Source organism: Thunnus albacares, chromosome 6, assembly GCF_914725855.1.
Source record: "Thunnus albacares chromosome 6, fThuAlb1.1, whole genome shotgun sequence".
In the NCBI taxonomy this organism is placed as follows: domain Eukaryota; kingdom Metazoa; phylum Chordata; class Actinopteri; order Scombriformes; family Scombridae; genus Thunnus; species Thunnus albacares.
Window position 1 is genome coordinate 3,592,226 of NC_058111.1, and position 26,071 is coordinate 3,618,296.

The 26,071-nt window shown below is 39.5% G+C and overlaps 1 protein-coding gene across 4 annotated transcripts in view; it reads right to left on the minus strand.

Moving 5' to 3' along the window:
• Positions 1-429: 429 nt before the first annotated feature.
• pak1 (p21 protein (Cdc42/Rac)-activated kinase 1) overlaps positions 430-26,071 on the minus strand; it is a 68,115-nt gene continuing 42,473 nt past the window's right edge. For 3 of the 4 annotated variants that reach the window (XM_044355240.1, XM_044355242.1, XM_044355241.1), the window contains exons 7-16: positions 24,785-24,901; positions 20,890-21,172; positions 17,429-17,492; positions 16,244-16,292; positions 14,513-14,625; positions 11,199-11,316; positions 10,750-10,849; positions 10,252-10,448; positions 7,579-7,716; positions 430-4,999 (exon numbers count right to left, since the gene is read on the minus strand). In XM_044355240.1, coding sequence (XP_044211175.1) covers positions 4,913-4,999; positions 7,579-7,716; positions 10,252-10,448; positions 10,750-10,849; positions 11,199-11,316; positions 14,513-14,625; positions 16,244-16,292; positions 17,429-17,492; positions 20,890-21,172; positions 24,785-24,901 — 1,266 coding nt within the window. In that variant the 3' untranslated portion in view covers positions 430-4,912. The remainder of the gene's footprint in view (positions 5,000-7,578; positions 7,717-10,251; positions 10,449-10,749; positions 10,850-11,198; positions 11,317-14,512; positions 14,626-16,243; positions 16,293-17,428; positions 17,493-20,889; positions 21,173-24,784; positions 24,902-26,071) is intronic. The other variant, XM_044355244.1, reaches the window with a different exon arrangement.

Below are 26,071 nucleotides of genomic sequence, written 5' to 3' on the forward strand. Positions count from 1 at the left end.
GTACCAAGAAGCTGAGAGAACTCTGCTTCATATATTCATGAACTGATTATTATTATTATTATTATTTTTACCAAAGACACTCCTGGTATTTAAGCTGTTAGAAGGTCAGTTTGTCTGATTAGAACCACGTTCCTGCTGAGACCAGTAGATCCAGTAGATCCAGTAGATCCAGTAGATCCAGGCTGGATGTGATGGTCATCAAAATATCACTTATTGAGTTGTTGAAGCTTAAGTTTGTCTATTTTTAACTGCTATTATGTAGATATAATACTATCAAAGGAGTTGCTGTTCATCCATCTATTAAGAGTGGCCATGATGGTGTTGCTATGGATACCGTCTATTGTTATAAAAGCCAAACACATCTAATGGTAGTTAAAGGCTCGATCCAGGTTGTGTCTTTTTTCTTTACTGGTTTTTGACACATTGATGCAAAGATCAGTTCAGTGATTACTATGAGGAAAACAAACATTTGTGCACCACTTTTATTAATTAAAAATGGTCCCAAAAATATATGTTTTTGGTTCACAGTAATTACTGAACTGATCTTTGCATCAATGTGATAAAAAATCGTTGATTTGTCAGGTATTATTTTACCAAATTAGCCGAAAACAGACAAACCTCAGGTCATTTTTCATAGTTATTATATGTTCTGTGTGTATTATATGAAGATATATATCAATATGATGGTATAAAGTTCCCCCCTAATTCAACTACTGCAGTGTAACTGTGTGTCTGAAGTACTTTAGTCATACATTATTAAAGTGAGAATTTATCCAACAGAACGTTATGAAACTGTCCGTCTGTTACTTTACAGCTTCAACAAACTGCAGAATGAATTATAGATGATATTTGGTCCGATCCATCACATCAGCACGTGGTCGTTTAGTTTTAGATTAACAACGTTTTAATTTGTCAGATTAATACGACCTCATCAAAAATACCATGAAGTGGTAAAAAAAAAAAAATAACATCGTACCGAGTTTAGAGGATCATTTAAAAGACTCGTTACTGTGATTTTTCATTGACAGACGCCTCTACTGATGACAACAAATGGAAAAACCACAGAATAGTCCAGTACAGCTGTTGTGTGCGGGGGGGGGGGGGGGGGGTTCGGTTCAGCACACTAACACACACACACACACACACACACACACACACACACACACACACGTACACACATGCACGCACACACACACACACAATGGCAACAGTTTCAGGCAGTTTACACAGACTGTTACAGCCGTCTCACTCTCCACACCGCAGCCACACACAAGACTAAACCGTTGTGTCATTCATCGTCTCACTCAAAAGACACTTCAGCATGTGATTTCGTCTCCCAGTAGACAGCAACATTCACAGATGCCTAAAAATGTTGCCGGTGTTTTGCTTTTTTTAATTTTTTTTTTTAGACTGGTACTAAAGTAGTCTTGCACCTTTGAAACAGTTTAAGGCCAGAGGTACATCGACACTACGTTAAAAAAATATAAACCTAAAGAGCAGAAAATCAAAAGTGATTAGTTTAGTTCAGATGTGTGTTTTTTTTTTTTTTTTTTTTGGAAACGGTTGGTTTTTGCATTTTATATTGCAGGTGTTGATCAGACGCTCGAGAGAATCCGGAGCGAGCAACCGTGGCAGTCGATGGAAACTTTGGCTCTTGCAGGATTTGAACCTGTTGACCCTTCAGTTACAAGACAAGTTTGTAGCAGTTGGGAACAGGGATGACAAGAAAAACTGTTCCTTTAAAAAAAAAAACACAACAAAATCCTCAAAAAAAACAAACAAAAAAACAAATCTTGATATTCAAATCCAAATCAAGAACAGGTGATGAACTGGTTTTCTGACACTGATTTAAGTATAAAAAAAACAAAATGAATCTGTAAACAAAAGGCTGAACAGATTGTTGTCGTCTTTTTTCAGTTTTTTCTTGCAAGTAAAATATACACCTCATGTTTATCGGAGGGTCGTGGAGGTTTTGGGGGGTGTCGGGGGTCGGGGGTCTGGGAGGGGGTTTTGGGGGGGTTTGACAGTCACCTCCAGGCAGGAAGAGGAAACAGCTTTGTATTCTTCTGAAAATAGGATTACATGTTCTATCTTTCCTATCGTACACAAGCATCCTTCATCATGTATCGTTTCAGCATCATCGTCACGACTCATTTCTTCTTCTTCTTCTTCTTCTTATTATTTTTTGTCTAATCGTTAAAACGTACCGTATCAAAAAAAAAAAAAAAAAAAAAAAAGAGGTTGTTGAACATGCACATTCTCTCTCTCTCTCTCTCTCTCTCTCTCTCTCTCTCACAGTCTCAGCGTCGGAGCCCGCAGACGGTGAAGTCCCAGAACCGGAGATGGACTGAGTTTGGCAGCTTGGATTGTGGGTAAAATCACCAAATTATTTTTTTTTCTCCCCCTACTTCCAATATCTGCTCTTCACGTATGATGTAGACTTTTTTTAATTTAATTTACTGGAGATTTTTTAGATTTTTAGACTCACTGAACTGATTTTGGATATGAGGCGCTGTGAGTTAAATCCAACTTTTTAAAGCTATTTGACGCCGTTTAGCTTTAAAAAAGGAGAACAGGAGTTTATTTACTGCTGTCAACATCAGTCATTTTAACACAATATTGTGACAATAAAGCTTGTTTTTCCTGGAGATGATAAGAAAACATTTAACTCAGAGCAGTGAACCAAACCAAATTACAGCTTCATGTTTACTTTGATTAACTTGCACTATATATCTTATCTAAATATACTCATCAATAATGAGCAGCAATGAAATCAATCAACCCAACTGTAACGAGAGGAGAAGCAGCAGCGCTGTAGGAAGCTTAAAAATCGTGATATTATCATTTAAAGCTGGATTAACAGATGTTAACAGATGTTTTTAGCTGCTCGCTGGACACACGACCAACATTATCTTCCCGTTAAAGTCGGGCTGGATGATATGTGGAATTAATGTGATTGATTCGAATGTGTAAAATGTTATAACAACGTGTACAAAAGGTTGCGTTTTAGACAAAAAGTAACTCACATGATAGCTAGCTACGTTAGCTAACACGTCCGTCGTGACGTGAATAGCGACACTACTGTGCACTCATACATGTCTCTGGTTACGTGACTGTTTGACAGCAGGCGGCTCGCTGGATTTAACCGCTGCATCTACGAGAGGAACCAGCTGACAGAGGACTGATCTGCTAACGCTAGCTAGCAGCTGTCTGCAGATATCAGGCTGATGTTTTGTCAAGAAAACTGCGACAGACTACAGGAACAGATGAGTCAGTGACTTTTCTGCTCTGTGGTGAGACTGATTATTAAACCAGGTGTCATTGTTGGTTAAATCATCTCTTCCTGATGGATATTTTTTAAAATAATGATGCCAGTCGAGCACATGAAGTCCTAAATAATATCATGTTTCAATCAAGCTTTAGTCTCAAACCAATTAAACTGTGAAAACAGAGATCTTAGTTTTTGGCTGTGGGTCTAATATTCACTCTCCTTTTAGCTCTGGTTTGGTCTCCACCAACTCTTCTGAGTAAAATATCTGTTTCTTTAGCTGCTAAATGTTCTGCTTTCTTCTCCAGTTTAGTTTATAACTCTGTCTGTCTGCTGTTCGCTGCTGGACAGGAAGTGTACGGTAGGTTTTTTATAGCTCGACTGATTGATTAAAAAACAGCTGCCTGCTGCTGAAAATGCAGAAGATGAGAGAACGAACCACACGCTAAATGTGCGGCAAAAACTACGAGCTAAGAGCAGAGCTGCAGAGTTCGATGGATTAAAACGTAAAAGCAGCTGCCTCTTCTGAGCCCTGCAGCTGATCCACTATCACAGACTCAATTATTTACCTTTAATAAAAGTATAAACCATCTCCAGAGCAAAAGAAAAAACCTGGTCGTCCTTGAATCCATCCCGGGAGCCAAAACGTCCAAACTCAGTCCGCCGGCGGCTCCGGGAGCGCCAGTGTTTCCTCATTATTATTAATATTAATATTCTCTAACTCACAGCTCACACTGCAGACAGGACAAAGTACCAAAACCTCACCTGCTCCCTGTCAAAAACTACAGAAGGTAACGCTACAATCAACTTAATCAATATCCAAACATCGCCCCCCCCGTGGTCCAAACACACACACACACACACACACACACACACACACACACACACACACACACACACACACACACGTAGAAAAAAAGTTGGTAAGAAAATTAAAATCAACAAATGCACTTTTAGAGAGAAGATGATGAAACCCATAGACCAATGACAGGAAGCTAAGACCTTAGCTAACACACACACACACACACACACACACACACACACACACACCATCTGCAGCAGAAGGTGCTGATTGGCTGTTGTGGTCCGGGGCTTTTACAGACAAAAAAACCCAAAAACATTAATTAAAAGTAAAAAAAAAAAAACCTCCCATGAGTCTTTGGGCTCTCTCTCTCTCTCTCTCTCCCACACTGGGTTGATCGTACCTGGCGAGGGGGCGGGGGGGGCGGTGATGACAGCGATGACATCACTCGATCGCTGATCGACCACTGATGTCATTGAGTTCGTGCCCGTCTTCCTCACTGAGTCCAGTTCGAATATCAAAAAAAAAGAGGCGACAAGAAGAAACTACCTTTCTTTCTCCCTGTGAGGGTAAAGGGGTGGTTGGGGGGGGGGGAGGGGGGGGTGTCAAGCTGGGGTCAAAGGTCACCTGGGGTGAGGGGGGGTGGGTGGGGTGGGGGTGGGGGGGGGGGCAGTCGGTGCAGGTTGCAGAAGATAAAAAGAAGAAGGGAGAGAAAGACTGTCGGGCAGCCAGATGCCCTCCCATCTCCCGAAAAAGAGACAGAGAGAAGAAGAAGGAGGGATGGCAGACGGAGAGAGGGAGGGATAGACAGATAAAACGATCGAGTGCAAGGTTTTTCTTCGCTAGCGGTTGTTCTTGGCCGCCTCCTTGGCAGCCACGATGAGAGGAGTCAGACTGGAGAGAGGCTTCGCCATCTTCAGGAACTGATGCTGAGGGAGGAAAGAGAGAGAAGAGAAGGGGAGAAACGGGGAGGACAGGAGAGGAGAGGGAGGGAGGGAAGGGAAGCAGGTGGAGAAAAGAAAGACAAATATATCAGTTCACGGTATAAAAGCAGAGAAAACAGACACTCCAGTTGATTCATCATCCGGGAATTTTGTTTTTAAAATACCACAATCCTTCTGAAACGGCTGCTCAACTTCCCCCGACGACTATAACAGCGAGCTTGATTGGCTGAAATCACCTCAGATTCACTAATCGAGATGTTTTGGCTTCACTTTTGGCAGATCTGTCATGACTTCCATATTTATATACAGTCAACGTGTTAAACAACATGTCAAAGTTCCAAAACTTGAGATGAACGTAAAAGTCCTGCAAGTCAAAACTCAGGGCTTCAACCTGCTCTGAACGCTTCCCTTTTCAACGTCACTTCTACTTCCTCCTCGTGATGACGTCGTGGGACTCCGGCTCCAACGTGTGCTGATGTATTTAAGAAGTTTCCGATTTGAGTAAATAACAAGGAGAGAAGCCTCTGGAGCTTCCTCAAAGCTGACCAATCAGAGCAGAGTGGGCTCATCAGGAGGCGGGGCTTAAAGAGACAGGAGCTAAAACGGCCTGTTTCAGACAGAGGCTGAACTGAGGGGCTGCATAAAGGACCAGTAGAAGATAAATAAGGAGTTTTTAACTGGAAATCATGTAAAGATATTCCAGTAGAGCCCCAGAATATAAATATAGAGCTGGTAATGTTTATGATACGTCCTCACACATCCTCTGAACTGAGCTGCTTCTTCATCAGACCTCCTCCTCCTGAAACCATCGCCTGAGTGCACGGCGCCTGTTTCACCTCTGAGTCATCGTTCAGTTACACAACTCATCTCCCCGCTCGGTTACACCTCCACCTACACGTCTCTGCACCTCCTCAACTGTCCGTCCGTCCGTCTGAGAGAACCGACAGCTGAACTTCATAAAACACGCCGAGGACGGATTCAAATGTCTAATTTCTCAAACCAACATGAGATGCTGCTCGAGAGCCTGAACGCCCGCTGATTTAGTTGTTTTGGATTAAACATCACAATATATTTATCTGACAGCTAAAGTTTCATACTAATTAAGATTTAACAAACAATATACAAGATAAACTTATAAAATATGATGCATTATAATAGATTAAACAGTTAAAATTAGCTTCATTGACCAACCAAAAACAGTAAAATGCTACTTACACATTAAAGTATCAACAGTAATAATTGAATCATGTGTGCTGCTTTCTCATTTACTCCCATTTTCCGCTTTATTGACTCCTTTTAATTCAATGACTTTTTGCTAATAAAGGATGTGAACAGTTTATCAATCACAGCTTCTGAGTTTTATTAAATAAACACAACCTTCAGTGACTCATAGCATCCTTCATGTGTAGGAGGAGAAGATCTGGTGGATGAATGTGTGGAACTGTGTCAGTATGTATGTTGTTATATGTTGTGCTCGTAAACATGATCTCTCATTTTTCTTGTTTGCCTCCTTTTTTTCTACACATGTATTCCAATCTCTTTAATGTGAAGCATTTTGAGCTGCATTTTGTATGAAAGGTGCTATACGAATAAAGTTTATTATCATTATTATTATTATTATAAGTGAACTTGTAACTGTATTCAACAGTAAGTAAGTGAACCTTGAATCAAACTGTTTTATCAACTGCTGTTTTGTTTCCAAGATCAAGAATGAAAACATAAGATCTGAATACTATTTCTACGTTTAACTGTTGCTGCGTCTCAAATCACGTACTTCTGTACTTACACTGAACATCTTGAGTGCATAAGTGCTTTCACACTGAGAAGTATGGAAAAATGCACTGTGAGAACCTGGATGGTGCACTCAAAACAGTCAAAAAGTTGAGTGTGCAACTATGGACGCTTCTCGCCCTCAATGGTCGCCATCTTGGCTATGTAGCAGAAGGGGAGGGACCACTTTTCAAACTGGACATGGCGGCCGAGTACATTGTAACTACGGTGAACATCACCACATTATACAAATGTAAGTTATACATGTGTTTTTTAGCACTAAGCATCACTATACTGTTGTCAGTTATAAGCCATCAGTATGTATATTTGGATTAATTTAGCAGTCTGTGATGATTTGGTAGCGCTAACAATAACGTGAATGCTAACGCTAGCTAATGCTAATTTGCGATCGTCATTTCCGGTAAGTGCACAACGGCCGTGTTTGATTTGAGACAACACTACCCTGTAGAAATTCACACACTACGCCAGTGAGTACACAGTGTACTAACAGAAGTATGTGATTTGAGACACAGCTTATATGTTTATTTTTATTGTTGTGAATCCTCTGAATGTTATTTTACATATTTTTAAATGTGTCGCTGTAGTTGTAGGGAGGAGAGAGATGGAGGCTGGATGGTTTTTGTACGTTTAGATATTTATGTTTATAAATTAAAAATTGTGATGAAAAGATTAACAAACATCCAGCTGTTTTCCTGGATTCACGTCTCTGTCGGTCAGTCTCTTATAATTGTGTTATTTATGATATACATGATATATTACTGTTGTTCTTTTACCTGCAGCAGCTCTTTAGCGGATCCTCTCTTCTCCACGTCCATCTCCAGACATCGGTTCAAGAAGTCTCTGAATGTCGTCGACAGTTTCTCCGGGTTCTGCAGCTCCGGCGTCCCGTTGGTTGCGATGAGATACAGCGCCTAGGCAACGGACGCAACAACGAGTTAGTTAGTCTGCATTACACAAAGATCACAATCAAAGGTTCCCTGCAGAGTTTATGACCTCTAGTAGCAGTTTTTATCAAATGTTTCACACTTTTCCACTGATCTACTGGTGAGAAATACACCAGTAAAGGCAGAGAAGAAGAAGACGTCAGCTGGTAAACATGGACGTAAACAATTCAGAGTTTTTTTAAAGAGTTTTTTGAACAAGCTGCAGGATGCTGAGACTTGATGTTTAAAGCTGCTCTGAACAGAGTTTAGTGTTTCACATGTTCTCAGTCATCAGGTCTGCAGTTATACTTACTGAGTAACTTAATGAAAATAATTACAGTCAGCAGTTATAAATGTTAATTAATAGTTAATGAAGGGTTTTTGTCTGGAGGCCCTGCAGCTTTTTCTTTCCTCCTTTATGTGCAAGAGCAGCAAGAATTTCACTGTATGAAGCTGTGAAAGTCCTCTCCTGTTCTCTCTCTCTCCTGTTCTCTCCCTCTCTCTCCTGTTCTCTCTCTCTCTCTCTCCTGTTCTCTCCCTCTCTCTCCTGTTCTCTCCCTCTCTCTCTTGCTTTCTTTCTCTCTTTCTCTCTTTCTTTATTCGCCTCTAGTTCTCTCCGGTTACTTTTGTTGTCCTCCTTCCAGGAGTAGGAGGGTGGGAGGTCTGTCAGTTGATCGGCTGAACCTGAGGAGCAGCGGCCTGAAGGATATAAAAGGCTGCTGGTCCAGGTGCTGAACAGCAGTAACCCCCCCCCTCCACATGACTTGCACATTTCATGCATCCACACAGCCACCTTACACCACTGATACAAACGTTCCCATATCTAAGTCTGAGTTATGTTTAGTTAAATAAATTTCATTTTTGCACCGTTATTCAGTGTGACCTCTCTCCTTTGTTACAAGCTGGAGCCAAAACTCTGAAAATAAAACTTCATGAGCTGAGTTTTCTTTATTATAAGGCAGCTGTTTACATCTGAGGTTGACGGGCTGCAGAAATATATATGAATGAAATTAATTGATCATCACCTTTCAGGACTTTATGGGCTCTGTACCTATTTATCACCCATGTGCAACTGCAATATAATTGTATGTATATATATATATATTATTTAATCTCTTTCTTTTCTTTCGCTCCTTTTTTTACAACTATAGAATCTATTTTATAATCTAATTACAGCTTGAAGAAGCCAAGTTTCACCACCTTCACTGCTGTGTTTCTGAGCATTTGATGATAAAAGATCTTGAAAAATGATTTTAAATACTAAAATCTGTTTTGTGAATGTTTTATGAGAGAGGAACACATATTAGATCAAAAATGACTGATAGTGAGTTTTAGTGAGTAACAGTGAATGTAAACATCAGATTTATTTGCTCAACAGGTGAAACATTAAAATCTTTCACTCTGCTGCCATCCAGTGGTGAAATCAGGAACGACACCAAGACAGCAGAACTCACCACTCAATGTTAAGTTCATATTTTACAGCTTTAATAATATGTGCTGTTCTGTAGTGGAAACTAATAGAGGAACCAGATTTTTCCTCCTTTGTTTATGGAAAAACAAAACTTTTTAATTGATGTATTTTACATCCTGTTTATGCTTTTTGTATCTGTGCTTCTGCTTCGCATGTTCTAGTCAGTGTTTAACAACGCAGCTCAATATTCAATCTATTTCTCTATTAACATTAATATCTTCATGTATTTATTGTCCTGCATATCTTGTATCATAAGTCTCTGTGTTGCAGGTTTTAAGGACGTTCTGAATGAATGAATCTTCATTTTATTAATTGCTCTGCATGATTATAAATGACCTCAGTAACTTTGTACTTTGTTTTTAGGGCGACTCTGTAACATCTGTCCAGGGACAACAGATGAAAAATAGTCTCTTTGTTAACTCTGGCGCATTTACAGCAATGTTTATTAATGTGCACTGTCCCTGTTAAATAAACAAACAAATAAAAATAAAAAATAAAATAAAATAAAGATTAGAAACGAGGAAAGGGTTTTGCTTGAGATAATAACAGAGTCCTCATCCTTCAAACCTTTTGTCTTATAAAAGTCAAACAACATTTCCATTAATACAGGAAGTAAAACCTGCATTTGTCTGCACACTCACACTCGTCTGTCAGGCTCTTGAAGTTGTCAGAAGAACTTTAGATTCTTGTTATTGATCTCCTCATTATTATAAACGCTGCACTTCTTAACTGAGCTTAGTGTGTAACAGTTGTTTAGTTGAATGTTTTGTATGTGAAACAGTGATTTCAGAAAGATAATCATTAAATAAAGTGAAATTAATCTAATCTAGAAACATTAAGGTAACAAACAACCCATAATGCAACACTGTCTGTAGGAGCCATTCAAAACAATCCCCCCTAAAAAAAGATCTTATATTAGAGCCAATACGACATGTAACTCATTATAAATAAACTGTTGGTATTTATTATCATATATAATGTTTTGCTGCCTTCATCGTAGCTTCTCACAGGACAGTTTGTGACTCTCAGTGACTCTCAGTGAACAAACTCACCCTGAGAGGGTTTTCGTTCAGGTACGGCGGCTCTCCCTCCACCATCTCTATGGCCATGATGCCCAGAGACCAGATGTCCACTTTGGGGCCGTAGGCTTTACGGGTCACGACCTCCGGAGCCATCCAATAGGGAGTCCCGACCATGGTGCTGCGTTTACTCTGCTCCGGAGTGATCTGAGCGCAAAACCCAAAATCAGCTGGAAGGAGGAGAGAAGAGAGAGAAGAGAGAGAGAGGAGAGAGAATGAGTCAATGTCTTCACAACGTTCCACATCCTCTCTTCAGATGGACACTTGTTACCCCAAACATCAAGAAACCTTCCTGCATGATCTCTATCCTCAGTCTCTGGATAGACTGAGCATCAATACTGGTTAAAACAGACTCAGAGCTCACCCTGCTGGCCAAAATAAGCAACAACAACCCTCTAATCTGCTCATAGAGCCTTTACAATACAAATAAAAAGCAGTTAACACATTGACGTAAAGTTGTTGTGGACTGACTGAGTTTGACGGAGCCGTCCATTCCCAGCAGGATGTTGTCGCTCTTGATGTCTCGATGGATGACCTGGTTCGAGTGGAGGAACTCCAACGCCTGCAGACACTGAAGAGAGAGAGAGAGAGAAATAAATAAATATAAATAAATCATATTTATCCTGAGTTTATCCTCCTCCCTGATCTTCAGAAACTGTCTCGTCTATGTGAGGAGAAAAGTCAACGTGCAGTAAAAATTGCAAAATATGTTAAATCTTGTCCTAATCTGAGAGAAATAAGCTCTGTAGTAAATGTTTCTGTGTGATTACATCTGTAAAAATGCCTTTTATTATATTGTATTTAATATTCAATGTTTATAATTTTCTGTACTGCTTTGGCAATGTTTCTGATCTGTCATGTCAATAAAGTTTATTTGAATTGAAAGATGATGACGTCAGAGTGAGCGAGCGTCTCTTTACCTCTCTGCACACTGCAGCTATCTGGGCTTCGTCCATGCAGGTTTCCGTGACGACGTCAGTCAACGAACCTCCGGCCAGGTACTCCATCACCACCCACAGCTCGTCACCCACCAGGTAACTATGGCAACGCAAGAAGATAAAAGGCAGGTTGTCGATGTTAACGAGACGATCCGCGTTTTACTGAAACTCAATGTGTTGTCAGACAGCAGAGAAAATAAATAAATAATAATAAAGATGCTAATAAAGATGCTGTAATTAACAGCTGCTCTGCTGGAAACTTAATAGAACAGTTTCAGGGAAATTTAGGTAAAAGGAGTCAGAAATGTCTTTAAAATTTTAGATTTTGTAACTTCTTTTGTAAACTTGGCTTCAGGTTTTTTCACTGTATTATTGTATTATTCAGTTATAAATGAACCTTTTCTGTTCAGTCTGCGTCTTCACATCACAAGTCAAATCACACTTTTATTGTATAGTTTAACCTGATTCTAGTTCATTTATATTTTATCTTGTTTTCTTGGTGGTTTACCTGTTTTTGGCTTTATGTTGTAAATTATTTCATTTTTGTCCTATTTATTATCATTAGTAGTGGTAGTGAGGTGTAGAGGTCACACTGGTGATCTGTTGGTAAAATATACCAGCTGGAGAAAACCAGAAAACCTGAAAAAACAGACTCTGCAGGCTGTTTTTATGCTTTGGGTTGATTGACATCTGATTCCCAGTTAACTCCAGACTTAATTAACTATGGTCGGACTTGTTGGGGAAATCTGACAGTTCGGTTGTGCTGAGAGTCTTTGTATTTATTTGTGATGTTATTATTGTGATCACCAATTTAATTTCCTTTCAGATCGTTCACTAATCTCGACCTCGGTCGTATCTAAAACCCTGTTTTGGTTTTAAAATGAGTCTAGACACAAGTGTAAACAACCTCCAAGACACGTTGTGATCTGATCAGTCAAACCACTTGCCGAGATGGTCTGAGACGCATTTAACCACTTATCTTATCTTTTATCTCTATAATCTGAACGCTAATGTGTCCTGATGCGTCCACGACGAGGACGTAACAGGACGATATGTCATCGGTGCAGGACGTGGTGGTTGTCCTGCCAACGGTTGGAAAAAGTCTCTACATGTTTATTAGTTCTTCAAACATTTCTGTTTTCTCAGCTGGTCCCTGCAAAAAACAAATCTGGTGCTCGTCTAGTGACAGACTGATGTCATAACTGTGCACGAGGCTCTTTGACCGTCCGGGCAGTAATGAAGTCTGAGCACGAGTGGTCAGCTGATCACCTTGGAGACGCTTGATGGACACAGGTTTGACTCGGTCGTCCACTCAAGTGTAAACATCTGTTTGTTCCTTTTTCTCTTTTGATGAAAAATAAATAAATAAATGAATCAGACAGTAACTGATGAGTCACTGTCGCAGCGTTTTAAAGTCAAATCACTTCCTGGTTGTAAATCCTGTGAGTCAGCGAGAGTGTTGTTTCCACGGGGACGGCGGCGTCCTCTCCAGTCTCGCATGTGCTCCTCAATGGTCTCTCAAAGACAAACAGGTAACCACGGTAACCAGACATGCCCGCCCCCTCCCACCCCCTCCCCTCCCCTCCCCTCCCCTCCCGTATCCAGGTTGCCATGGTGACAGCAAAGACAGTGAACCGGATAACCTCTCCTCGTGGTTTAGTCTTCGCAGCTCAGCGTTTTTGTGCTGAAGCATCACACGCCGAGGTGTTTCTGGGTTTCCACGGAAACTTTGGGAACTTCACAGTCGCTTCATTTTACAGCAGATTGTGTTTTTTTTTTTTTATAACTCAATATTTCTTTGTCAGAACATTAACAGAAGGATCTCAGCCGAGTGTGAACCTGCCAAAACTAAATATAATCCTCAGACTTTTAAAGCTGCAGAGACGTTTTCATCTTCCTGTGACTGACCGGAGCTCTAAACTACAGAGTTCACCATGAACGCACCATCACAGCTAGTGATTAAAAGAAAGAAAGCCAAGATCAATATCACTACTGACATCCAGTCAGCTGATTACTGTCCAGAGAGGTTTCTGGTCATGAGGATATAAACATGGGTTCTATGTTTACAGATTGATCCTCCGACAGCAGAAACAGTCTGAATCATCACAGACCAGATGAAAAGACTCCGTTTCCTGTTCGGTTATTTTTAAACTGCAGGTTGAACAAACAGTTTATCTGTTGGTTCTCTCGTCTTTAATCCTTTAGATTTCATTTCATTTTTCTTTATTTCTGCTGTAAAATGATGTAAAGCTGCATAAAGACTTTAGAAACAGAAATCATATCGTAGATATCAGAGTGTTTGGAAACAGTGTTGATGTTTGTCTTTGTTGTTATGGACATAAAAAAAGATTTTTCTATTAAAATGTAAGTATCAAAACATGTAAACATTTTGAGATCTGGAGCAGATGTGACTGGTTTGGTTTGTAGTTGATACTTAAAGCTTATTTAACTATTATCTGTCAGTACAGATGTACCAAAAACTGACCCTGCAGCTTTAAATAAATCAAACGAGCTGGAAGATTTTCTACATTTCAAACAGTTTAAACCTGTGAAAGAAAACTCATTTATCAATAAACCACCTTGTATCTAATTTAGAACTTAAAAACACATAATTCAATCTAACAGAAACAGAAATGTGCATCATTTACATGTTATACTTTCTTTTCTGTATATTATTCATATAAAGTTCTTATAATTCAGAATAAATTAAACTAAATTTGGAAGATTAAGTTTAATTCTCATTTCATCTTCCTCTTCTCTAGCAGTCATGTTAACTCTTTAACACTTTTTATAGAATTTTGTCCTATTTGGCCGAATAGAAAAGCTCATAACAGAAGAATTGTGAGGTCATGATGTATGTATCAGGCTTCATTTGACAAATAACATCTTCTAGTTTGTGGAAATGTGTTTGTTTAGCATGTAGCTAAAACACAAACAAAACTACATCAGTTTAAATAAGACTCCTCGTCTATAATGAGTCATATTTGAATAACAATAATTAGGACATGCTTTATGCCACAACTATGCAGACATATCACCATAAACCTTCTACATCTTCCAGACCTCTAAGACTGACCTGATGGGAGTTTTTAGTTTGTGGTGTCCCTGAACCTCTCCAATCATCTCTAATTGACCAAATTGTGCCGACTGCTTTGACTCATTACTGTGTGATGCTGCCGCTAACAGCCGGCTGAAGCAGATATTAAGAGGTTAATGTATTTGTACGTGTGTTGGAGGCTGATCACTAGTGAACAGATGCAGAGGAGACTCTCTGGGGGTCTGATGGTGGGTCTAACCTGTCCAGGTAGTTGACTATATTGGGGTTCTTGTTTTCCCTCATCACCAGGATCTCGTTGATGATCAGTTCCTTCTTGGGCTGCTGCTGCAGGTTCATCTGTTTAATGGCGACCTGTGAGAAGAGACTTCAGTCAGGACTCATTCACATACAGAACAGTGAGGAGAGAAGAGACTGTGGAGGAGGATTATAAAAGAAAGACAGATTTATTAAGAAAGGAGACAAAAGACAGAAAGAAGAAGAGGAGGAGGTGGGCGGGGGGGGGCTGAAGGCAGTAAAAGGTTGTTACAGCCTGTCTGACGGTAAAAACCGAACACACTGATTAATCCTCACAGAGAGAAAGTGAGCAGGATTATTCTGACAGAAGAGCTGAGCTGCTCGATGAAAATGAACCTGAACTGTTGAAACCATAAAAATATTCAGCTGAACGTACGTCTCTCTTCTTTACTTATTATTTATGTTTCATCATTTTAACTGATTAAAGGCTGAAAATCAGTTATAGAGACACTCAGGTTTCACTTTCTCTCCTTTAATCAGTCTGAATGTCAACTCACTTCAGCACCATGGTTTAACTTCATATTAACTATTTTAAACTTGATTTTATTATAATATCTTATTATGTTGTTTTGCTTTCATTGTCTCTTTTAATCTTATGTAAAGCACTTTGTAACTTGTTTGAAAAAGTTCTATATAAATGAAGGTATTATTATTATTATTAGTAGTAGTGGTTGGTGCGATGTGTGATGATCATTTGCTGCCTGTTTTTTGTGTTTTTAGGGTTAATTTTAACTTGTGTCACATGTTTTTACTCTGTGTGTGTTTTTATGGTCTTATTTTTAACTCTTATTCCTGTGAAGCACTTTGTGAATTTCATTTCTGTGAAAGGTGCTATACTAAATAAACTTATTATCATTATTATTATAATTATCTAAACCATTTCAAGCCCTCACAGTCTCTCACACTCAAACACTCACCAGGTGACGTCAGTTAAGTCCGTGAAGGTTTTAACCCGTAAGAAGCCATCAACCCTTTCAATGTCCTGGAAAATTCCTTATAACAGCTTTTATCCTTGACTTTAACTCATGAAGTCCATAAGTGACATCTACTGAACATCCTGGTGCAGTCATGTGACAATGTGTGAATCTGTGTACCCATGACATCACTTCCAAAATGGCGGCAGTGTGCCTGGTCAGCAAATGTGACAAAACTAGCTAATTTTCAAAAAGCTTGTTTTTTGTTACTAAAGGTTGGTTTCAACCTGTTTAACAGTTCTGATGCTTTAATAAGATGTCCTGTATTATATTTAACCTGTTCTGACCACATTTCTTCAACAAATTGATATAAAACAAGTTATGACATATATGTTACATTACAGATCTTTGACACTGAAGGTAGAATTTCAAAATAAAATTCAGAAATGTGTTCCTTGGGGTCCATTTAAGGACCTTTAAGGAGAACTGGGTCCAGGTTCTTATGGGTTAAGGTTCAGGGGGGACGTTGGGATATGAAACTCTGTACAGACATTCACGTCTCCCACAGGATGAATCTTAATAACTTTGATAATTCTCACCGCCGTCACAATGTTAGCTTTGGGATTGTGAGCGTTTAAGTACGGCGGTCGTTGTTATACATTTAGTTATCCTGCAGTTTTACCAGCATGTTGTTTTAGCGTCGTTGGTATTCTCATTGTAAACAGAAGCTGTAGAACAAAGTGATGATAAAGGAAACTGACCTCCTGTCCTGTAGCGATGTCGATAGCTGTGTAAACCGTCCCAGACGCCCTGAAAACACACAGACAGGAGCTCCGGTTACACGTTCTGCAGCAAGTCATCATTTCTTCTCCCGACTATGAACACTTGCAGGTTTTAAAATCTTTCTTCTTGCAAAAGTACAAAACACGCATTTTCAAATTAAACCTCCACAATATAACCGGTGAGTGAACTCAACCAGTTATAAGTTGCTGTTTTTATGTTTGTTACCGTCTATATCAGGGGTTCTCAACTGGTCTCACTGGTCTCACCCCAGGACCCGCATTTTCCCACAGTCATTAAGTCGCTAAGACCCACTTTTATAGAATTCAAACCGAGCAAATTTATTTTTCAAAAATATCCTTCAAAAACACACGTATGTCATCTTTTTTTAACATAACTACATATATATGTACATATATATATATATATATGTATGTATATATCATATATGTCATATTTGCCTCTGAACATCAACACAAACTTAAAGTGAACGTCAATCAAATGATGGTTACCATGGCTATGGCGCAAGACTGCTGCACATCTCTGACGCATGCCTGTCAAATATATATATATATTTTTTCAAAATAAAAGACAAGTCCAACATCAGATAGATGCATTAAATATGATTTATTTTTGACCAGTTGAGAATCACTGATCTATATGAACTAATCTTTGTTATATTCAGTCTAATGTTGATTTCTTTTCTTGTAAACTGAATTCCTTTAAATGTGCAGACATCAATAGAAACTCTACAATGTTCCAAACAAACAGAAACTCATCCAACATTCAGTATTTTTATATAATTTACTACTTGCAAATGGATGTTTAATAGTATTTTGTATTTTGTGTTGATTTGTGTCATATTAATATATTGATAGATTGGAAAAAACCTGCTTTTTGACTTGCGAGTCACGTTTATAGACATGAGATGTGAGATATATTTGACTCCTGGATTATTATCAGCTGTTTTCATACATGCAGTTTCACTTTTCTCTTTACTTCTGAAGTGTTTTTATGTTGAATAATGTGAGTCTGGAGTTTATACTCAAGTAAATTTTCCTGAAAGCTTTCTTTATGTGAACAAAAAGACTTCAGACCTCCAGCTCTACGTGAATAACCTGCTCAAAGGAGATTCAACGTTTCCACTCAGTAGACGCAGGACTCACCCCTGTCCGATCTTCTCAAAGCGTGTATATTTCTTCTTCGGGTCTCCAACGCTTACGATCGTCCCTGAGTTAAAGAAAGAGAGAAAAAGAAGCAAAAAAAAAAACAGATTTATTGATTGATTAAAAACAAACAGTAATGTATAAGACTCTGCAAGAAGAAGAGAAAATCAGGTCCTTTAATCCACAGCTGGATGAAATATTAATGTTCATTTTTTAACCACAGAATTTGAATGGATAGAAGAGTGAAGTGTGTTTCTATCCATCCTAATTCTACTCTAATGTTCATCACACTCAGGTCAATGCAGCATGCTGACTGGGAGAGAAGGAGCAGAGAGAGAGAGAGAGAGAGAGAGAAGAGAAACCACAGAGAGAAGAGGGTGAGAAACAAAATGGAGAGAAAGAAAATGCAGAGAGAGAGAGAGTAGAAGAAGAAGAAGAAGAGCTGAGGAGGCTCCGTCTGCAGGTCAGTAATCAGAGTCCACACGAGGAAAGTGATTAGACGACAAAACTCGGAGTCACTCGGAAACCGCAGGAGACTGGACGATGGACAGAGAGAGAGAGAGAGAACGACCAATCGGATGTGAGGATTGGACAGAGGAAGAGGAGGAGGAGGAGGAGGAAGAGGAGGGTGGTGGAGGAGGAGAGGGGTGGGAGGGGGGGGGGGGGGACAGTGGATATCAGGTCTGTCAATCAGAGAGGCAGACAGACGGGCAGTATCCTGGTCTTACCAGCAGAGGGAGACCTGAGCACATCTGGACAGGCGTGTGGGGCATGTTTTAATAAAAATATAATCAGGCTTTTTATTCACCACTTATAAATAAACAACAAGACATTTCAATGTGGGGGAAGAAGGTTTTTAAATGGTTTAAACTACACAAACTTTAAAAAAATACGATATGAGGCTTTATGAGGAGGAATTTAAGGTGATTTGTTTTAAATAAAAGGTTTGACTTTACATGGATCAATACTTCCCAACATGATTAAATAACAGTTAAAAGTTGATCAATGAGCAGAGATGACAGACGAGAGAATAAAAAAAGATATTTCCTCGACACAAAATGATGTTTATTTGTTTCTGAGCTGAATAGTTTTTTAGTATTTTGGGCGTCAAATAAAACAGTAAAATAAACCTCAGACATATTAAACCTCTGATGAAGATTCACACTTTAAGTTTTTAACTTTAATCATTTGTTGATGGTTTAAAAAAGATAATTTTACTTATATTTACATCCTAAGACTGTCCACCCCCCCACAAAGCTCCTGGGTCATGAGGAAGGTTGTTAACAGTCCCAGAGGTCAAGATGAAGGTCAAGATGAAGATGAGCAGGTTAGACTCATCATCATCGAGGTCCGTCTCCTCCAGGAAGCTGATTGAGGTACAGACCGTCCTCCTCATGGGGGGGGGCGTGACCTCGTGACCTCTGACCCCCAAAGTTAAACAATACATCAAGTAAGAAATGAGAAGATGAGTCTTGTTTTTGTTGTTTTCCCTCCAATCACACACATATAGTGTTTATTTACTATTTCTATTGTATTTAAACTCTTCAAAAAACTTCTAACAATGTAATAAAGAAATATATGTTGTATTAATGTATTTTACACATATATCACGTGACTGTCATGTGACCAGAGCCTTTGATCTATTTAAGATGGCGACTGTATGTATTTTGTTTAGTTTGATTATCAATAAACTGCATCTGCAGCTTCATCTTTCTTTGTCAAATGGAAGCAAATGACAGATTGTAACTTATATGATTAAATGTGACAAATAAACTTGATTGATTGATACTGTGAGACAGTTTTAAAATAAAAGATTTCAGACCAGTAAATATGTGTTTTTTGAAGTAAACCATGATACATGTTGTAAAACTTAAAAACTCTCAGTGTTCTGTGATTTCTGTCAGAAACAGTGAACCATCTGTAGTCTGTGTGAAGTATAAAACCATTATTTATATCATGATATCCGACACTAAAGCATTAAAGCATCGTTAACGCGGGGCAGGATCAGCGTCATGTGAACCAAATTTACACGAGAGAAAATCTTCACTGGAAGCAGACGACGACTTTTCACCACAAAACCTGGACGAGACGTAACGAAGCAGTTAGAATCAGAGGAAATGAAGTTTTCATTAACAGAACAGGAAGTAAATATCATCACTGTCATCTTTACTACATTCATCTGTTTACTTCTTCCTGCTGAACCTGAAGATATTTGCTTCATTACATACATTTTATTTAATTAAGTTTTCTGTGTTGATGTGAGTTAATAACCTTTAATAACTTTTCTTGTGTCGTCTATAATTAAACTCCAGTTGTGAAAAACACAATAAACACTTGAAACTAAAATAAATTCAAACCCTGTTTGGTGTGAAACAGATGAAACTACTTAAAGAGAAGCAGCTTAAACTGTCAGAGACTTTAAAAAGAAAATAAAGGTTTCTGTCTATTTAATAATTAATATTAATACATGTAATTACAGCAGCGTATTTATTGCTGCAACCATCACAAGAAAATATTTACTCATATTTACTTAATATTAACTTTTTAACAGGATAGTTTCATGTTATAATGATATATGTTTCTTATTACTAATAGATACTTTACTGACTGGATCTTTTTCTTAGTATAACAACATCTGGAAGTTTCTTGTTTTAATAACTAATCACGTTATAACAAGAAAGTTTTATGACACAACAAGATAAAGTGACATGTTGTTATTACAAGAAACGTTTCTTGATAAGAGAAATAATTTAATAACGAGAAAAATATGAGATTATAACATGAAACTATCTTGTTATAATATAAAAAGTATTGAGTTAAAACAAGCTTCTCGTTAGTAAACTGAGCAAATGTTCTGTCTTGTCTGCATCGATACGCTGCCGTTAATAAACCTCGTAATAATAAAACCACTTTGATCTCGACCTTGATCGACTCCTAAGTGTTTACAGCTTAATGGTTTTAATCTTCTCATAAAAGGCTTTTAAATTTATCAGATGAGCACCTTGGACTTTGATTGACAAAGAGCAGTTTAATCATAATTAACAATCAGCTGTTTCTCTACTGATCAGCTGATCGTCCTCAGAGCGAACACACACACACACACACACCTGAGTGTAGTTTCACAACAGAATATCAGCACTAGTGTCGCTTTCTGAGGCTAAAACATAACAATGAAAACCAACAACGCTACTAAATCAGTGTTTGTACTTGTTGCTCTTTCTGTCTCATTGCTAAAGAAACACTGTTATATTGAATTATTGAGTGTCTGTATGTTCACGTCCATTTCATGCGTCTCTCACTCCTCCAGTTTCAGGTTTTCCACCAGATTTAAGAACCTGGCTGCAAAAATCACCACTGAGATATAAATATGTTTGGATAAATACCACATAAGCATATTAAGTCAATAAATCACCATAAAATAATACGTTTTGGTTGCGTTAGCGTGTGTGAACGAGCCTTACGTAGTTTCTCCAGGATCTCCTCGTCCGACATCTTCTTCTTCCTGGTTTTGTCCTGGGGGCGGGGCAGAGAAGGCCCGGGGGCGGGGCTCGCGCTGGGAGGGCTGCTGGGAGCGCCTTCAGCAGGAGGGGCGGGGGTGACGGCGGCGGCGGCAGAGGCAGAGGCAGAAGAGGCGGCGGCGGCGGCGGCAGCGGTGGAGGTGGTCGTCGGCAGGGTGATGGGGGAGGTCGCGGCATCTTTGGTCGGGGGAGGAGGGAGGGGCTCGATCACTGAGCGAGTGTATATCTGAGAAGACGGTAAAATGTTAAAAACGTCACGAATAAAGACACCAGCATGCATTACTGCACTGACTCAGCGTTTATATCACGTCACCTGATGAGATATTTTATCACAAAATGACAAAACAGTTCAGAATCTTGTCAAGTTTTGTAATATTTCACCATCTTTTACCTTGATATGGTTCCTTTGACAGACTATATTATTACTTGCTTGACTTGTTGGTGATTTAAGGTCATTTTAAGGTCATTTTAATGCGTCTGTCTAGATCTCAGAGCTCAGTTTTCATCTTCTAAATAAACAACACTGAGCAGAAGCATCATGGGAAGAATCCCTGCAGAGAACAAGTCAAATTTAAAGGTAGTTTTGGATATTTTAGTCTGTTTAACACAAATCTTGTTCTCTATACTTCACATCCAGTAGCCGTTCTGCAAATTGAGCTACTGTGTTTTTAGAAATTTGAAAGCGTTTTCACTTCCTGTACGAGGCCTCAGCTGGTTCTCATTTATTTCTGTACGATATGGAAATCAATCAGCTGACTCTTGAAACTTTTTGGATCCATCATAATGAATATTATTATCCATAATAAGGTTTGTTGAAGTGACGTTATAGCTACGAGCTACTTTTCAAATTGCTCTGCATTTAAACTGCAACTGAAGGGAGGAGACGACGTCAGACAAGCTAAAAAAAACACTGGAAACAAGTTCATATACAGTATAATTGATGTATTTAATGCAGAAAGTTGTAAGAACTGGCTGTGAGTGAGTACAGTAAGTAAAAGAAAGTAAAACTAATCTGTCGGTGAGCTGTGAGACGTTTGAGTCCTGCTCCGCTTTCAGACTGCAGGCTGAAAAAAGGAACAATAAAAGAAAGGCCGGAGTGTGTGCGTGTGTGTGCGCACGTTTGTGTGTGGTAAGTGTGGTGTGTGTGTGTGTGATGGTGTGTGTGTGATGGTGTGAGTTCCAGTCAGGTGCACTAGACTTGTCACCGTGGAAACAGCGGTGGCGCCATGGAAGCAGCCTCTCAACCGCCGACCTGTCTGACGGAGGAGCAACAATGTGTGTGTGTGTGAGAAAGAGAGAAAGGAGAGGACATAAAACAAGTTGTTGTGAAGTTGTAGTTGAATTGTGTGTGTGTGTGTGTGTGTGTGTGTGTGTGTGTGTGTGTGTGTGTGTGTGTGTTGAAGGGATGCAGACTGTTTTGCCAACTTTAAACCTGCATTAACTGATGTTTTGTCCACTAGATTTCAGTAGAAACAACACCGACACCGTCCAATATTCACTCTCTTTTAACTCGGTTTTTTGCTCTCTACCAACTCCTGAAGGAAATATCTTAGCCAGTGGTGTGTGTGTGTGTGTGTGTGTGTGTGTGTGTGTTTGTGGTGTATGTGTGTACGTGTGTGTGTGTGTAGTGTATGTGTGTGTTTGTGGTGTGTGTGAGTTTTCCTGACCTGACCCAGCAGAGAACAGAGAGCTTCTTTGAAAAACTGTTTCTAAATAAAAACCTCTGCTTCCCCCTGTGACTGTCACACACACACACACACACACACACACACACACACACACACACACACACACACACACACACACACACACACACACACACACACACACACACACACACTAAAGTCTTCACGGTCTTATTAGAGAGTTAAAGCAGGTCCATTCACAGATTAATGAAATCTAATGAACGACTGCTACCTGGACATCAGTTAATGACTCATATGACTCATCTGGGACAGTGCTGATGTGTGTGTGTGTGTGTGTGTGTGCGTGCACCAGAGGGACCGTCACAGTATTATTTTTAATCACCATGTAATGTCTTTTCACGTATGTCAATGATTGAATGTTTGTGCTACATCTGATGTTTGCACACTGAAGAAGGAAAAAATCGAATTGATTTGCATGTGTGAACATATTTTATTAAACAAATGAAGTGACTATAAGTAAACGTTTGTTTGTGGAGATAAAACCATAGTGCTGGTTCTTTCCCCCCAACGAGCTCCTTTTCCTGTTTAAATGCAGTTGATTTGCTCAACATAGTAGTTTCTTCTCTTAAGTCTACTATTTGCGCTCTTGACCGCATGCCTCGCAGCTTTTCCTCAGTCGGTGTTTGCCTGCTTGTCCACAGAGCTGTTGCACATGATCAAACTCTCACCACAGACTCGCTGTTTTCCTTTAAAACTGCTTCGGTAAACCTCTTCTGAAGAAAAGCACTCTAGACGCCAGAGGCATTGAATAACTTTACAATTTTCACCTTGAGTTTTTTTTTTAGCCAAACACTTGAGGAAGTGGTTTATCTTTAGATGTATTCTTCAAACTGGTGAATGACATCTGAGTAGATCCATTCAGGTTCTTGATTTCACTGCTGTGTTCAATACAAAAGGTTAGAAATGTGGGTTTTGGGCTCTTTTTACCTCAACAGATGGAGAGTTTTGTTCAGAAAGAGTAAATATTGTTTGTGGTGTTCCTCAAGGTTCAGATCTGGGCCCCTTTTCTTTTCTGTTTGTACGTGCTGCTACTAGGCTCTATCGACCACAAACATTGAATATAAAACTAAATTTATTGCTTTATCTTTTAGTATAAATGTTATACACATAAACATGTCTGTTACTGGTGAACCTGCTTTCATCATCACATGTTAAGACCAGTTTAGACCAAAGATTCTCAACCAACTTAGCTGAAAGTTGCAACTACTTGCAACACTCTGAAACCTGCCAGTTTACACCAATGTGACCAGACTAGACGGCGTATCGTTTCCGTAGCAACGACTCTCTGTACCTGCGTTTTAACTGACAGCTTTTCAGGCTTTTTTGTAGCTGGATCATTTGTAGCCTCTTAAAATATGAATGAGGATAGTGATAGTGGGTTATTATGATAAAGTTGCAGTTCAACCATTAATAAAACTGCAAAAACATTAAAAAAAAAATAAACGTGATCTTCTCTTTCCTCCGTCCAAAACGCTGCCATTTAGATCAGCTGACAGTTTGTAACTGACCTGATCAGCTGACTTCGCTACGAGCTGATTGGCTGTTGAAACAGGTGACTTGCTTTACCTTCTAAAACCAGCCACCGGCGACTTTTCCCTCCAACGATCTAAAACTGGTTTTGTCTCGTTGTGAATCTTTGGTGTAAACTGGTCTTAACTTTCTCTCTAAGACTCTTGAATCTTCTATCTGCCCTTATTTTCTTTCTTTCTCCTCTTATTTCATGTTTCTCCAGTTCACACTAAATTGTTTTTAAATTTTAAGTATTAGCATTTGAGTTATAGTTTCCTAAACATCTCCTTTACTCTCACATTTCACACACTTGAACTTCTTTCACTGCTTACACTTCAACTTAGCTTCATTTTAGGAGGAAATCTTTAAATTAATTTTAGTGTTTCAACTTCAACTAATACAACCAAACAAATAAAACCTGTTTAAGTCATATAAACTGTTTCCAGTGTCTTCAGCTACAATTTTTAAGTCATTTTTCACACAAGCACACTTAAAAAGTTTGTCCTGTTCAAGTTGTTTCACTAAAATGATAGAAATGAGTACTTGTAGTGTTTACCAGTGTAGTGTGTGTGTGTGCACATGTGTGTGTGTGTGTGCACATGTGTGTGCGTGTGCGTCCTTACTGATTTGGTGTGTTCTGGTCGGGGCGCGATCACCGGCGGGGGCTCGGCCTCGTCTTCGTCTTCGTCCTCAGATACGGTGGGTATGGCGGGCGTCTCGGAAACGGCCTTGGAGCTCTGCTTGATGTCACAAGAGGAGAGAGGGCGGAGCCTCAGTGACATCATCGTCACGTGAGCCAACAGCGACACCAGACCCATCATTGCTTAGCTACTGTCACTGTCTGATCCTCTCATCATGCAGAGCACATCCTGACCGCCTCTTAGCTCTTATTCTCTGGATTTATCTCTCTGTCTGGCTTTTCTCTCGGCTTCCCCTTTCCGTCTTTTACTTCCTCGCCTTCCTCTTTTCATCACTGTTGATGTCTGGTCATGTCTGGCATCTGATGCCACTAGTCACACTTTCTCCCCTCCATCCCCTCTCTTCTTCTCCCCTGTCGTCTGTCTCTCTCTGATAAGTCTGATGCGAGGCTGTTGGCCAAGCTGCAGACACGGGGCAAAAAGCGAAAGGAGGAAAAAGATGCTGATTCACAATGCAGAGAGAGAGAGAGAGAGAGAGAGAGAGAGAGAGAGAGAGAGAGAGAGAGAGGAAGAGGAATTCCTTTCAAAGTGTGGCATCATCATCACTTCCTCCTCCTCCTCCTCCTCCTCCTCCTCCTCCCTCCTCTTTCTTCTCACCTTCATAGTCTCGCTTTAAAAGGCACCTTTCAGAAAAACACTTGCACTGCGGCAGAAATAAAACCTTATTTATTTCAGTGAGAGTTTGGCGCAGCGTGGGCGTCGCTGCACATGTCCGTCGTCCAGCAATAAACATCACTGAGGGAAACAACTGACTACTCCGAGTGGGATTAAGAACGTTATCTTCCTACATAGCTGGCCAGCTGTCTTTCTACATTTGTGGGAAAATGGCGACAAGTTTGGATGAGATGGACACGACTCACAGAAAGAACAACTTTGACTCTTAAATTTCTGATAAAGAAAAAGCTAAAACCTGTTAACACCAGTAACTGGAGGCAGGATACAAATCCAGCACCTTACAACTAAGTTCCTGTAGTTCCTACGTCCAAAATGAATGTGATAGCAGGATCCAAAATAGCAGCATTATTCACTGTCTTGATTTTAAAGACATAGCTGTTGATTTTCGTAGACCGTAGACCTCCGTTATTGTCCAAAAACTATTAAAAAACACGTCAGTGAGTCACATCGCTGCACTGGGTGACATGTTCCTTCATCATGAAGAGTTTGATCACATTAGTTTTTTTAGAAACGGCTCCAAAGACTAATCAGCATCAT